Source organism: Physella acuta, unplaced genomic scaffold (assembly GCF_028476545.2).
Source record: "Physella acuta isolate Inbredline_101_S28 unplaced genomic scaffold, ASM2847654v3 ptg000592l, whole genome shotgun sequence".
Taxonomy (NCBI): Eukaryota; Metazoa; Mollusca; class Gastropoda; family Physidae; genus Physella; species Physella acuta.
Window position 1 is genome coordinate 512501 of NW_026732111.1, and position 16801 is coordinate 529301.

Below are 16801 nucleotides of genomic sequence, written 5' to 3' on the forward strand. Positions count from 1 at the left end.
ACCTGTTTGTGTACATGTTTGTGTACATGTTTGTGTCCATGTTTGTGTCCATGTTTGTGTACATTTTTGTGTACATGTTTGTGTACATGTTTGTGTACATGTATATAATGGGTGCTAAAACCGCATATGAGAAATCAAAGGCCGTCTAAAGTATGATTCAAATATCAGTTATTATAGACGGTTTAATTTTCACCCTACTTAAAAATTGGGTAGTATAAATTTTAAAGGATTTTTTTTTAATCTAGGCCTACATGTATATTATTCTTGTTTTTTTTTAAGTAATCAAAGAACTCCGAAAAATTTAAACTTGAAACTCCTGACTCAGTTATATACCTTTATGTAGGTTTAATTGACGCGTTAAACTTGATAGTTTTTATTAATTGTCAGACGTATTTGAAAATCGTTTAAAAAAAATTAAAGACATGTTTGTTTTACCCGAATGTTCTCTTAATTGAATTTGTGCGTGTTGTCAAAGAAAGCGGGAAATTAAATTTCAAATTGCTGACGCTGTTACGTCCCTTTAACAATTAAAATTAATTAGTAAAAGCTTTTAATTATTAACCCCTTAAATTTTTTTCCAGGTGCCTACGGTAAAGAGCTATCTCCTTAACAAGTATCAACATTTTGTCGCATCTGTAAGTGGTCGATCTAATTTAAGCACTTTAAAAAATGTTATGTTTATATAAGGCCGCTGTCATTCTAGGTCAGTTTCGGGTCACTTTAAACTCGATAGTTGAGATGACTATAATTTTCCCGGTAAAAAGAGAGTGAACAGATTTCTAATTCACATGAGTTCAATTTAGAATATAGTAAGTATATTTTCTTTTTTATAAACATAATGTGTAAATTATACTAACCTGATTGACAAAATGACTTAAATTACTTTGTACATGAACATGCATCTTCTCTAATGGTAACAACAAAATGTTTAAAGATTCATGGGTGGGGTTGTACTCAGCCATCGGCATGTAAGTAATAGATAAAGTGGTTATGAATGCATGTGAAACTTAACACCATATGACTGCAGATGCTATAGTCTTAATGAAATATTATAACTGCCAGACAAATATGTCACGAAAACGAAGTTTTTAACTTTAAACTCAATATTGCATTTTACCGAATCGATATATCGCGGTTAGTATTCGCATTTTACCCTCATCGTTAGTCACATCGACTAAAAAATTAAATAATTAAAATGATCTGAAATCTATCTACAAATGTTTCCTTACCTTTCGATATAATATTGTTTCAATAAAATAGATGTTGTGTTGTGGCTTATCTACAGGAATCTTATTCATTAATAAATGGTAGATAACTCTCAAACTGACAACGCTTTTCGGGAACACCCGATATTATTTAAAGCAGGAAGAGTTCTTGCTCATGATCTTTAGCCCTACATCGATTCGTCAAAAAACATCATTTTAAGGTAAAGCTAATCTGCATGTTCATCATAGTTTTAAATGGAATTAGAAGTACATTTTAAATAAACCGGGAGTGATCTCCCCTAAACTTTCTCGAATATTCTTATATAAAACAACAGGGGATGGGAACTCGGGATATAGTTATGATTTTTACAAGCTTTTATTTAACTCACTTCCTCGTCAGTCGCCAGTCTTCAGTCGCCAGTCGTCAGTCGTCAGTCTAGACCGAAATGCAGGAGTGAAAATTCGGACAGTTCTACTTGACCGATACGATTCACACTTGGCACGTGGGTCAAGACATCAGGACAATGCAATCTGAAATTAAATTTGACTTAATTGGATGCCTAATTAATTTTTTATGAATTAATTAAAATTTGGACCGAATCAATAGGCATGTCTATCCAACCACACCACACGCGTCATCACGTTCAATAGCTGCGCCATCACCTTCAGTAGGCGCGCCATCACGTTCAATAGACGCGCAATGGTTTTTAGTCATGTAACACTATTGTAAATAAAACATGTAAAATACTGAAAAAAAATTCATAAAAAACGTTTTAATAACAAGCTTTTATGTACTAATGCACTAAAAAGTAGAAAATAAATTATACACTACTATTTAAATTACTATAAAGAAAAGCGTGGGTGTCTTCCTTAACATTAGTAAAAGTATCCAATAGATACTAAAGTGACCCACGCTTTTCGATCTAGTAATTTAAATAGTAGTGTATAATTTATTTTCTACTTTTTAGTGCATTAGTACATAAAAGCTTGTTATTAAAACGTTTTTTATGAATTTTTTTTAATCCATTTTAAATACATAAACTTTTTAAAATAAAATAGAATCCCATAGAAAAAAATATTGCACATCAAGCGAACGCCAAATAAAGATGTTCATAATGGTGCGCAATATTATTAGTACTTTATACATTTAGATGCGTTTTTGAGAAATCGGAAATAGCGTAAATTAGCACTTCCCGTCAACGTAAATTACTCAAAATTTAACAGAAGGTAGAGAATTAGATATTTTACTTACATGTGAAATTTCATTTATCTATCTGAAACAGTACTCAAGTTATAGGCTTTTGAAAAATTCAAAGTAAAAAAAGTACCACTTCCGGTTATCGGAAATCGCTCAAAAGTTGATACGGATCTACGATTTTGATAAAATACTTATATATGAAATTTCATCAACCTAGCTGTAACGGTACTCAAGTAATCGTGTTTACACACACACACACAGACACACACACAGACACACAGACATACGGACAAGATTGCAAAATTATGTTTTTTCGTATAAGTGAGGTGTAAAACGTCGAGATTTGTAAAAATCTCGATTATTTTTTTTTTGCACGATTACAACACTTTCTCTATACTACGTATATACGAGAAAGTAAAAATCTATTGGGTTTTAAAACGGAAGGATAAAGTCAGAACGATTTAAATAACATAACAAATTCTATAAATATTTATGTATGCCTATAGTAACCAAATTGTGTAAAATGTAGGCCTGCTGTAAATTTTTAAAAAATTATATTTTTTTATTAACCTCTATTTTATAATCGTTTATTTGACAAATACGCAATTCGTTTTTTTTTGTAAAAACTTACTTTGCCATATAGTATTTACACTATTCACAGTTAAATTTTGTCACCAAATTGTTGGTTAGCAATCGAAACCGAAGATCGAGAAAACCAAGCTGTATATTTTTAGAGAAACGGGAAATTATATTGTAGTAGAGCTCATATATCGCTGTTATAGATCAGTATTTTTAGCTAATATTAGCAAATTTCACAAACAAAACAAATTCGAAACAAAATATTTTACGTATTTCTATACTTAACTTGATGAGCGTAGACATAGTTGCTGACAACGGTAACATATGCCCTGAACAGATGCCTTTTTTTGGTATATATTAGCAACTAATAATCTGGAATTCAAGTAAATTAACCAGATGCTAGTATTCTTACCCATTGATACTATGGACACAAACAACTGATCAATAACACTTTTTAGGCTGGATTTAAATGAAAAATCAGTATTTAAGTGTTATGACTGTTACATAGTTTAAAATGTTTAAAATATTAAACATTTGTTTCGTAGATGACCTCAGGAATTCAGGTCAAGCTTGTAACAGAACACGTGAAATATTTGGAAGAACAGGTACAAGTTCTGGAACCTGTTTTGGGAAATATGAAAAATGTAAGTTTATATCAACTAAGAAAGTACCGTAACACTTAAAGTGTAAATGCATTTTGAACAGGATAATGTAGACATGTGACGATTAGCGTTTTACAAAGTGCACTTGCTAAGAATTACAACCCAAGACAGACTGTTTATAAATACAGCACGACAACACGTGGCCACTTTAAAATATTGTTGTTGTTTGCTTTAACCTGATTGTTGCAAAAAGTAAGGCGTGGCTAGAAGAAAAAACTGACCAATCATCTGTCAGCTACATCGAGCTATCACAAGAACTGGACACAGCAGCCACGGCCTTGTTGGATGTGACGTCACATATTTTAAGTCAATACTCTTGTAACGTTAACCTATCTATCAGCCAAATAGAAGGAGAACGTCCCCGGATTCTTTTTTCGGGGTCATATGCAAATGCCTTACGGCCTACGTGGATGAACACTTAACACAACGACACACTAGGGCTCGAAATTAATGTCTAGGGAAGCTAGTGATACAATTGTAATTAACACTCATCCAATCTACATACGACCTTTTAATCAGCGAACACAGATGTGGTAGAACACAAAGATGAACTAGATAAAATATTTAATCTATAAAATATCAAAAACCCAACTTACAAAATGCAGGAAAAAAACACTATCACAGATTTCTACACTGTCTAAAGAACAGCTACAGGCCACACAACACTGCTGTAGTTTCTAGAATTACTTAGCGACAAGTAATATTAAACTAGAAGACTAAATCAACTTAAGAAAGCAAGGCACACACAGGTCTTAAGTACTCTCACGTTCAAATGGTCAGAGTCTATAGCCGGACAATATGGACGGCAACCTGACCAAGGTAAAACGGCCTCGTAGACTGCCAGGTCAAGATAAACTGCCTCGTGTTGCGAGTGTGCGGGGCAATTAAAGACTTCTGTGACAGGGGAGGTTATCCTCAACTCATGTCGCCATTGGTTGGGATAATCATCTGATCAGAATCATTCAATCAGATTTTAATGGAAATTTTCTATGTCTCAAACACCTTAATAAGTCAGTGGAAAAACCCCAGGTGTTACACCATCATTCCATATAAGGAATTATACAATGTCAAAATAAAAATGACTCGACCTAAGTAGGTCACATCCCCTCCCTTTTTGGAAGTGACAGATAGGTTCCACAAAAACATACATAAGGAACCAATCTGGCAATGAAATAACAAAAATGTTTTACAAATGTAGGCAATCAAAATCATAATACCATATGAAAATATCCCTGAACATAAAAGGGAAGTAACTCCTACTTTTACAATTGGTGAAAGGGGAGTAACCCTTCAAAAAGTAATTATACATGAAAATCCCTCAAAAAAGGGTATTACAATATTCCCATGTGGATATTAAAAGTGGTAAACCCGCCAGGGTATGACCTTTATTTCAATGACTAGCTACAATATCAATTGAGTCATATGAGACATATTATTATAAAAAATTACATATAATCAAAAACTACCTTTAATTAAGGTTCACCTGAAAATAAACAAAATATTCAACAGGATTGGAATTTTGAAAAAAATTCAAAACTCACACCACTCATTTTCATATGAGTGACACTCAAACAAAACCTGTTTATGGTCCTAATGAACCACAAAGCATGTCACATGATCAATGTGTGTAACAAGATTTTACATCCTTGACAAACAATCAGCCACAACATTATCACTACCCTTAATGTGTGAAATTTCCAGATTAAAATTTTGGAAATATAAGCACCATCTCAATATTCTTTGATTTGTCTGTCCTAACTTAGAGGTAAATTTCAGGGGATCATGGTCAGAAAACACTCTGACTGGATTGGTTGAAGAAGAGACATAGACTTCAAAATGTTGTAATGATAAAACCAAAGCTAAAGCTTCTTTTTCAATAGTAGAATAATTCTTTTGGTTCTCATTTAACTTCCTGGAAAAAAAGGCAATGGGATGGTCAATTCCCATGTTGTCTTCTGGAAATAGGACTGAGCCAATGGCTAAGTTGCTAGCATCAATGGCAAGTTTAAAGGGCTTGCTGAAATTTGGTGCAGCCATAACAGGAGCATTAGATAGAAATGACTTAATGGTTAAAAAAACTTCTTGACATTTATCTGACCATTCAAACTCAACACCCTTTTTCAATAATGCAGTAAGAGGTTCAGCAATAGCTGAAAAGTTTTGACAGAACCGCCTATAGTAACCAGCCATCCCAAGGAACTTTTTGATCTCTTTACAATTTTTGGGAGGTGGTAACCTTACAATAGCATCTACTTTAGCTTCAATGGGCCGAACTTGGTTCGTTCCCACTTGATAACCCAAATAGGTAATTGAAGCTTTACAGAAATCACTTTTATGTAAGTTTACAGTAAAATTGACTTCAGACAATTTTCTAAAAAGGTTTGTCAATTGAACAATATGTTCTTCAAAAGTATTAGAAAATACAACTATATCATCTATGTAGGCCTCACATTGGTCTATGTCAGCAATGACAGAGTTAATGACCCTCTGGAAAGTTTGACCAGCATTTCGCATACCAAAGGGCATGCGTTTGTATCTATAAAAACCATTAGGGGTTACAAAAGCAGATATTTCTTTTGCACGGTCAGATAAGGGGATTTGCCAGTATCCTGAAAGTAAATCAATTTTGGATATTATCTTAGCCTGACCAACTTTATCAATAACGTCTTCTATCCGAGGTAATGGATAGGAATCAGCTTTGGTGAGCGCATTCACCTTCCTAAAGTCGGTCACAAACCTGAAAGATCCACCGTCTTTCGGGACTAGGAGACATGGGGAACTCCAGCTGCTGAAACTGGGCTCAATGATATCATTCTTAAGCATATAATCAATTTCATCTTTTATCAAAGCAGCTTTTTCCGGGTTAACTCTATAGGGGTGTTGTTTAATGGGTTTTGCGTCACCAACGTCTACATCATGAGGTGGAACTTTCGCTTCTTTGGGGACATCCCCAAAAATAGAGGGAAATGTCTCAAATAACTGAGACAATCTATGGCTTTCCTCTGTGGACAAATGCATAAGGTGGACATTCAAATTATCTAAAAAGGAAGAATTTACCAATTTTGGGGGTTTCAATTTATCATGTATCACATCATCAGAAACATTTGAACATACAGGTAAAGTAATTTTAGCTGTGGATTGAAAATTGTTACAATTATCATAATATTTTTTCAGTGAGTTGACATGATACACTGTCTGTTTCTTTCTTCTGTCGGGCGTATTGACAACATAGTTCAAATCACTTAATTTTGAATGCACAGTAAAGGGTCCACAATATCTCAAGGATAACGCATTGTTCAGATTAGGTACTAGCACAAGAACTTTGTCGCCTGGATTGAATGTTCGTTTACAAGAACTCTTATCATACAGTCCTTTCATTCTCACTTGGGCCTTTCTTAAGTTCTTGTGAGCCATTTCGCACACGGCCTTCAGTCGAACGTGAAAATCGTCGAAGTTTTCCACTGGATGATCACTGGTACCTGTCCAACGTTCGTGTATCAGCTTCAGGGGGCCACGGACAGAATGTCCAAACACAAGTTGAAAAGGCGAGTAGCCTAAAGAGTCCTGGACACAGTCCCTCGCGGCGAAAATAATCCAAGGAACAGACTCATCCCATTGGGTGTTACTATTAGCGAATGTCCTTAGCATGGTTTTGAGGGTTTGGTGGAACCTCTCAAGTACGCCTTGAGACTGAGGGTGGTAGGCTGAGCTGGTGATGTGGGTAACGCCTAGCTTGGCTAGTGCTTCCTGAAAATGGTGACTGGTGAAGTTGCTGCCTTGATCTGTTTGCACGATTCTAGGTAATCCAAAGGTAGTGAAGAACCGGGTCATGGCTCTGACTACAGTCTTTGCCTTAATGTTCCGTAAGGGAATCGCCTCGGGAAAACGGGTACTTGAACACATAAAGGTAAGTAGGTACTCGTTGCCCGCCTTGGTTTTAGGCAAGGGACCTACACAGTCCATGACGATTTTAGAAAAAGGTTCTTCTAATACAGGAATCGGACTCAAAGGGGCCTTAGGAATTGTCTGGTTTGGCTTTCCGGCCAACTGACAGTTCGTGCAACTTCTACAGTAACGCGACACATCTTTTCTCATTTTGGGCCAAAAGAACAGTTCTTTGATCTTCGCCGTCGTTTTAGTGACACCTGGGTGCGCTGACATTGGATGGTCATGTGCCAGCTTAAGTATTTCATGCCGATAAGGTGGAGGGATCCACAGCTGGTTTTTACCCAACCATGGTTCGGCTGGTGAGGCATTCACCGGTATAGCGCGACGAAAGAAGAGGCCGTTCTCGGAGAAATATTCTCCATCGTCAGATGATAGAGATTTTTCGACCGTTGCTTGGAGTTCCGCGTCGACTTGTTGAGCTTTAATGATGTCTTCCTGAGATATTCTCAGGGGTAAGCCCAGGCTTGTGTTTTCTGGAAGCATAGACTCCAGTTTGGGAGTCGAATTTCTTGACGATGATGGCGGGTGTGGTTCAGACGTTATGTCAGCCAATTGTTTGGTCTGGCTTCTTGTCACCGCACATGCAGGATACAGTTCATAATCATTATCTGGAACTGTTGACAAAGGGTCTGAAACCGTACAGGGGTATACTTTGCTTCCCGCAAGGTCATTCCCTAGAAGTAGGTGTACTCCTGGGACTGGAATACTATCTATCACACCTTCGACGAGATGATGTTTCAGGGCAAACTTGTGTAGAGGGACGACAGTAGATTTTGTCCCCACTCCCTGGATAATGGAAATCTTTCCGGTGTTCGTCTCTGGTGAAATGTCCATTGAACTTTTCAAAAGGAGTGATTGTGACGCTCCTGTGTCTCTTAGGACGGTGATATTCCGCTGAGACAACGGATCACCTGGTTTGCTAATGAGGGCTTCAGCAATAAAAGATGAAAAGTCAACTTTTCTCGATCCCTCGAGATCGGTAGACTCGGAAGAAACTGGATGGTGGCGAGAACAGTCAAAATGTGACTGCACATAATGTGTGGAGACTTGACTACCTTCTTGCGGACACTTAGGGTTAGAGTCCTTTAGAATTCTAGAGTTCATAGTTGAACTGGCTGCTTGAGGGGATAGAGCATAGTGCGCAGAAGTACGCACCACCTCTCTGTTATATTGACGACGTTTGTAACAGTCCTTGACAAGATGACCAGGCCTTTTGCAGAACTGGCATACTGCTCGACGATTGAGAGTTGATCTTGGTTTCTCTCTGGACTGTAATGCCTTCACGTGTTGGCCAACAGGAGGATTGCTGCCAAAAAGGGGAAGCACGGGGTTGAGGCGGTTTCCTGACACTGGTGGTTTCTTATGCACCAACATATATGTGTCAGCCGACTCAGCAGCCTTCTGGATGTCAGTTATCTTGTTATCCAGTATGTGTAGTCGTATCTCTTCAGGCAGGGACGATAGGAATTCTTCCCTTAGGATAAGTGACCTGAGTTTCTCAAACTCAGAAACTTCCTCAGAGTGTAGCCACCTTGAGAATATTTTCTCCTTTTCAAAGAGAAATTCCACATATGATTGTGTGGGTAACTTGCGGAGTGTTCGGAATTTTGTCCGATAGGCCTCGGGCGTCAGTGCGTAGGCCTTTAAAATGGCAGTCTTGACCAAACTATAGTTATTTTGAACGTCGTGAGAGAGTGCCTGGTATGTCTTTGCAGCTTTCCCAGTAAGGACAGAGCTCAATAAAGCAGTAATGGAAGTTTCGGGCCATTCACATGTCTTCGCTAAACTCTCAAACGAGTTAAAGAAAACGACCAAATCTGTTTCATCAAATTTCGGAACTAATTTCCCAAATTTGGCAATCACTTGCCCTACCGACAACTTTTTTGGATCTACCGGAGAAGTGACATCACTAACTTGGCCAAACTCTAATTCCAACCTCCTCTTATCTAAAGCAATTTTAGCCTCTAACTCCTGTTTCTCTAGAGCACTTCTAGTTTCAAACTCCTTTTCTTTTAATAGAAGCTCCCTCTCTTCTATAGATTTCTCCTCGCGGAGCAACACACTAGCTAACAAACTTTCGTCAAATACTCCTTCATTAATGAAATGAACAACAATTTTATCTCTCAACACTTCTGACTTCTGCGTAACAGAATAATCCAATTTCAATTCCTTAACAACACTAACCAAAACTTTTCTACTCAACTTTTCTACATCTTCAACAGTAGGATTAGCCAAAAACGACTCCATAACACTAACTTTCAAATCACAACAAGCCTAGGTTCACTAACTTAGCACGGTGAGTTGGGCCGTGTACTTGACCTCTAAATGTAGGACGTGACACGTCTGCTTATTTGACCTAGATACTCTAGCCTGAGCGCGCGTTGTAAGACCACGGCGCTACACTGGATATAAAAACAACTAGACCCAACTAAACTTAGGGCTTAACTGATATAACCAACAACTGGAACGACAGATTAAATCTCGGCGAGCTCCCACTTTGTAACGTTAACCTATCTATCAGCCAAATAGAAGGAGAACGTCCCCGGATTCTTTTTTCGGGGTCATATGCAAATGCCTTACGGCCTACGTGGATGAACACTTAACACAACGACACACTAGGGCTCGAAATTAATGTCTAGGGAAGCTAGTGATACAATTGTAATTAACACTCATCCAATCTACATACGACCTTTTAATCAGCGAACACAGATGTGGTAGAACACAAAGATGAACTAGATAAAATATTTAATCTATAAAATATCAAAAACCCAACTTACAAAATGCAGGAAAAAAACACTATCACAGATTTCTACACTGTCTAAAGAACAGCTACAGGCCACACAACACTGCTGTAGTTTCTAGAATTACTTAGCGACAAGTAATATTAAACTAGAAGACTAAATCAACTTAAGAAAGCAAGGCACACACAGGTCTTAAGTACTCTCACGTTCAAATGGTCAGAGTCTATAGCCGGACAATATGGACGGCAACCTGACCAAGGTAAAACGGCCTCGTAGACTGCCAGGTCAAGATAAACTGCCTCGTGTTGCGAGTGTGCGGGGCAATTAAAGACTTCTGTGACAGGGGAGGTTATCCTCAACTCATGTCGCCATTGGTTGGGATAATCATCTGATCAGAATCATTCAATCAGATTTTAATGGAAATTTTCTATGTCTCAAACACCTTAATAAGTCAGTGGAAAAACCCCAGGTGTTACACCATCATTCCATATAAGGAATTATACAATGTCAAAATAAAAATGACTCGACCTAAGTAGGTCACACTCTGATAGTTTTTATAATTTCTAATTAAAAATCTCAAAGTCTATAGTCTTGTAGCCGCCTATGATTTTAGTATTGACTCGTTTCTGTTGAGAAAATGCAACGAAATTGTTTTACAGTTTACAGATATTACGAATACTGTGTTAAAGGGATATAATTGCACTTCATTGTGAACGAACTACAAAACCAGTTTCCGCTTTTTAATTTATATAAACTCTATATTACATTAGTGAATTTTGTAAATCCTTATATTTAAAAAAAAATGAAGAATTTACAATAACTCTTTGTAGCCTTATTGGCCATATAACAAGTTTCAAGATCATTACGATTTTATAGAACGTTAAAAGTCTTTGATCATGTAGCCTGTTTATTACGTATTCACACGTTTCATCTGAATAAATACGACAAATTGATTTTTAGTTTAGTTTACAGATCTTGCAAAAACTATGTAAAAAGGATATAATTTCACTGTCCACTCATAACCATATAATTTTTACTTTATATAAAAATCATATCCCACTATTCTATCTTGTAAATCCTTTATAAAAAAGTGAAGAATTATTCTATCAAATTGCGTAACATTATTCCTAAGAAAAGGTTGAAGAGTAGTGGTGGAACTAGGCAAAAAAAAGGCTCCGCCGCTAAAAAGATTTTGGAGCCCCCTAATATATATATATATATATATATATATATATATATATATATATATATATATATATATATATATATATATATATATATATATATATACATATATATATATATATGTATATATATATATATATATATATATATATATATATATATATATATATATATATATATATATATATATATATAATATTTATTTAAAAATATTTGTAGCCTGCTTCACTAAATTTTAGGTAATATATTTCCAGAGTAATTTTATCTATTTCATTACAATGTATAACCATTCTGAGACAACAAACCAGACAAAATCAGCCCACATTAATTTCGGGCATGAAATAAACATGTTTTATAATTTTTAATATAGCAAAGGCAAAATAGCTTGTAAAAAGTATATAAAATTGTAAGATGGATTTGTGCAATGGTTTCTCGCGTTATGTTAATTTTTATAACTTTTTGTATTTATTTTATTAATTTTAAATGCATTCATTTTTATAGATATACTATTCTTTAGCATGTCTTATTTAAAATATAATCAAGAGAATCCATTGCTTTTCAATTTACATAGTACAGAGCTATTTAAATGAGCTTCATATGCACCCCTATTTTAAAGAAGGACAGTAAGTCATGGAAGTGGTGTAAACGTTTGCCCATCTTTTAAACCAGCTCTTGTAGATTATACAATATTTTTCTACGCAACAGTGTGTGTTGGTTACTGTAGAACAATCACTGCTATAGTAGACCTGTTTTTTTTTTACAAAACCACCATCAAGGTGCACAAAAGACATTTATGAAAACAAAATTTATTGTTTTTTCGTCGGAGTAGGGTCCCATAAACGCCCTGCCCCCAGCGTTTCTTCCAGACTTTTTTCTCCGGGAGGGCACTTGAAATTTTCGGGGGGGGGGGGGGAGGGGGGGCGGACACTGTTAAAAGCATATATTTTCTATATAAATTATGTAAATTTCATTTCGTTCGGGGGGGGGGGGGGAGGTAAAAAATGTTCGGGGGGGGGGGGGGGGGCTTAGCCCCCCCCCCCCCCCTCCTTGAAGAGATGCCTGGAAGAAACTCTGCCTGCCCCCCAACCCTGTATTGCTGGGTCTGGCGGCATGGTAGTTCCGCCCCTGTTAAAGAGCCTTAAGAGATTATAGAATGTTGTATGTTTTTAAAAACACTTTTGGTTAAGTAATAATTGAACACATGTTACTTATAAATTAGTTAAACATCCGTGTAAAAAAAAACAGCATGTGTAATACATATAGTTTAGACGTTTAAAAATACTTTTTTTCTATACAATTGGCTCATGGTCAAAGTTTTTTTTTTCATCAGAGTATTTCATTAGATTATAGATTACATTATAGTTTTAACAAGCTAAACTAGTAAAACACATTGTATACAACACAAAATCATTGTAAACTTCAACTGCAATAAAAAATAAAATTAAAATCCCAATCAACCAGATGAGGACAACATGAGTGTCAACAAACCAACGCCATCTTTACCACAGCCTGACACACAGACAACAGCAACATTTCTAACAGGAGAATCACCAAGACAACTCAAGACACAAGTCACACATACAGCCGGTATGTCTTAGTTTTGTTTGATATAACGAGTTAAGTAGCTGCATCATAAGCCGTTTACAGTGCTAAAGCGTGTACGGTTAGATACTTTTTAATTTAAAAAAAGAAAACTACTTTAATTTTGTTGTGTATTCTGTTTTAAAGAACCTATTTTTCCACATTTCATTCCTTTAAAATTACAAACTGAATATTTTTGACTATTTTCAGTTAAAGAACATCCTGACCTAGAGCGTAGACTCGCCTATATTGAAACAACACTATGGTACCTACAGGACACACAACACAAGTCAACAGATGACATATCAGAAATAAAACAATGGAGAGATAACTTTGTAACTGAACAGAGTGACATGGGGGTAAACATTGAACAACTGACTAAAAAACAAAAACAGAATTTTAAAAACCTCAGAAAACAAATGAATGAACACGATAACAAAGTAAAGGAGCTAGACAAAGAAATTGAAAGTTTAAAAGAAAAAGAATCCAAGTCAAACAAAACACTAGAAAGATTGTCTCTAGATATGAAAGAATATGAAAACAAAGTGCGCAAAATAAACAAAGAGATGCAAGATATAAGAGACAGTATGAAACAAGAAATTAAAAGCCATTCTGATTTGATTGTTTCCTTACAACATGAAAATAAAAAAAAACATTGTCAAAACATCAACTCAATTTGAAAAGTTACAATCAAAGGTATATTTTAAAATTGTTGTGCTTTTTGTACACATTTCTTTTATTACTTGCAATTCAATTTACTTCAAATTTTTAAATGTGACAGTTGGCTAATTTAACCTATAATCATAACTGTTATATAAATGCTAATTGTATGTTAGTTTTAATATACAACAAAAATAATTAATTGTAGAATTCTTTAATTATGATCGTCGGTCATTTAGCACAATGTGATGTACAAACTCCTACAACAAAGATTGATGCCCATTGAGAAACTGATTCAAATCTTTAACCAGAACTTTGAAACTAGAGAAGAAAAATTAAATAAGGTATGTTTGAAATACTGTTTAAAAAATCATTTGCAACATTGATAAATCCTAAATTACTCCAGTAATGTCCATAATGTTTGGGAATTCACTAATAAATAGTTTATTAATTAAATAAGAATATACAATAAATCATTTCCTTTTTTTAAAAGTTACCATTATCTATTGAAGCTAGTGAGTCAGTAGATATGTGATTGTTTCATTTGTTTCCTTTACACTTTATTTTAATTTAGCTGGGTGAACTTGAAAATACTATTTCAAAGTTGTCTAACGATTTTCATCTCATAGGTAAGTTTGCTTTGTAAAAAAAAGTTTTTAAATCTTATATATATAACAATAGTGATTTTATGACAAGTTTATCTATTGATTTCCTCGTTTAAATGTAGGAATAGTAAAAGATATCAAATAATTCTCAATGATAACCGATCGGTAAAATGTTTTATACGTTTGTTTACCGCCCACTCTCACGCTCTCTCTAAATCTCTTACTCTCTGCATTTCTATTACACGGACGTACAGCGGTCTACCCTAGTACAGTAAGACATATACAGAGCTGCAGTTTAAAATTAACTAATTTTATTAACGTCACGTCATCCCCTTATGTTTCTTATATTAAGAAGTTTTCACATACGAGCCAGATCTGAAATATAAAAAAGAAAGTAATAACCTGAAAACATTGATAATTATACATTTTTAACATCTTAGTGTCTAATTAATTTGCTGTAAACTGAAATGAACATTACAAAATGCTGACTGTGCAAATCTTGTGATCGGTCATTATTAAGTAGGCCTACAACAGAACAACTTTAGTTCTAGTAATTCTTGTTTCGATAGATAAGTCATATATAATTAAACTATAATGTGAACACATACGGACTGCATGATTATAATGGGAGTCGGACGATTTCCCGAAAGACACTTTCCCGAATGCGACAATGCCCAAAAGCCATTAGCCCGAAAGCCGTTCGCCCGAAAAATGTGAACATTACTGATTACCAAAAATCATTTTTAACAATTTAAATTTGAAATGTTGATAATTAAATAAATGTCTAACCAAATTGAAAGGGAACAAAATACTATTTAATATCTGCAAGCAGGCATTATGAATTAATTAGTATCTGCTATATTATAGAAAGTGTAGGGCCTACATCTTTTGCTATCTATAAAACAAGACGAAAATATAATTTTCGCTTATCTGAGGTTTTTAAAATGATTCTCATTTTGTGTATTATAAACAAATTTGTTTTTTATGCCCAGAATTGTGTTATCAAAATGTCAAACTTGAATTGATTAAGAATGTCTATTTGATATTAACAAATGCCCATTCGGATATTTGTCGCATTCGGGAAAGTGTCCGTTCGGGAAATCGGCCTTGGGGCAAACGGCATTTGGGCAAGTGTATGTCAGGAATTTGTCGTAGACCCGGTTTTAGCATATCGTATATAACATGTGTTGTACGTTTTGTGAGGTTTTAATTGACCTACTAAACTGGTAGTGTCAATACGTAGGAAACGATAACCTAACACCACACAAACTAAGGACCGTACTAATTTAGTGGTGTAGTGTTTCAATTTATGGTCTTTCACAAAGTTATGTAAACATTATAGATTATTAAACATAGTTTATTTTTTTTAAAATAATTGTTTGATTTGGGTTTGTCAATTTTACTTACATTATAAACTGCATACAAAACACATATAATGAGATGATAACATAAGCTAAAGAAACGACAATTTACAAATATTATGGATCAAATAGTCAGAGCATTCGTAAAATTGAACATGTACATCAAACGCATGTTTTCTAATCAACAGAGTCACGTGTATGTAACAGATATGCTTGTCATGTACAGCTTGCTGATCCCACACCTGTCAGTGATGGATCAATTATTTCAACCTTTAATGGAGTACGTGAATATAACGGTCAACATTTTAATCAAACAACAGGAAAATTTGTATCACCACATGATGGTTTATATCTCGTCTGTGTCAGTCTACATGAATGGGAAGATAAAGAGATTAGAGTTGGTGTGATGGCTGGAGACGTGTGGTGTACGACTATAGAAGTGAAATGTGCCAGAACTAGCGCTGCTGACTCAGTGGTTGTTGACATGAAGAAAGGTCAAGAACTTTACTTTCGAGTGTTCCTCGCAGATCAAGACGCAGCTTTATCCTGCTATAGTAGTTTTATTATCGTTAGTTTATAGAAGTACAACACGAAATATGGTGGATGGTAAATTCTCAAACAATAAAATATGTAACCATCATGTAATACACACGCTAACAACTTACTGTTTTTGTAGACTACATGTCTACACAAACTTAAGTGGTTTATATGTTATTCGTTTAGTCATCATTTGGGAGTTCTAGCTCATTCAATGCGCTCACCGATAATGTGTCATACTTGACGACACTAAGCTCATATATATAATAGAATTATAAGACTGCTTTGTTTAAATATCTTTTATCACGCACTAGGTGTATGGTCTAATCATACTTATTATGTTAATTGTTTAAAAAAACAACTTATACCTGGAACTACATGATTATGAACTATTTAAAAAAAAGATTGTTAGAATGAGTTCACTTAACAAACATTAACATTTGTATTTTGTATTTAAAACATTAATTTGTTATTAACATTAAAAAATATTTTTTAAATTATTATACTGCAAAGAACTGTTGTCATTTTGATCACTACTG

The 16801-nt window shown here is 35.0% G+C and overlaps 1 protein-coding gene across 1 annotated transcript in view; it reads left to right on the top strand.

Annotated features, from left to right (window-relative positions):
* LOC131947416 (uncharacterized) overlaps positions 1–16305 on the top strand; it is a 25492-nt gene extending 9187 nt beyond the window's left edge. The window contains exons 7-11 of the mRNA XM_059308630.1: positions 12980–13105; positions 13310–13458; positions 14071–14103; positions 15914–15969; positions 16092–16305. Of these exons, the coding sequence (XP_059164613.1) occupies positions 12980–13105; positions 13310–13458; positions 14071–14103; positions 15914–15969; positions 16092–16305 (578 nt within the window). The remainder of the gene's footprint in view (positions 1–12979; positions 13106–13309; positions 13459–14070; positions 14104–15913; positions 15970–16091) is intronic.
* The last annotated feature ends 496 nt before the right edge of the window (positions 16306–16801 follow it).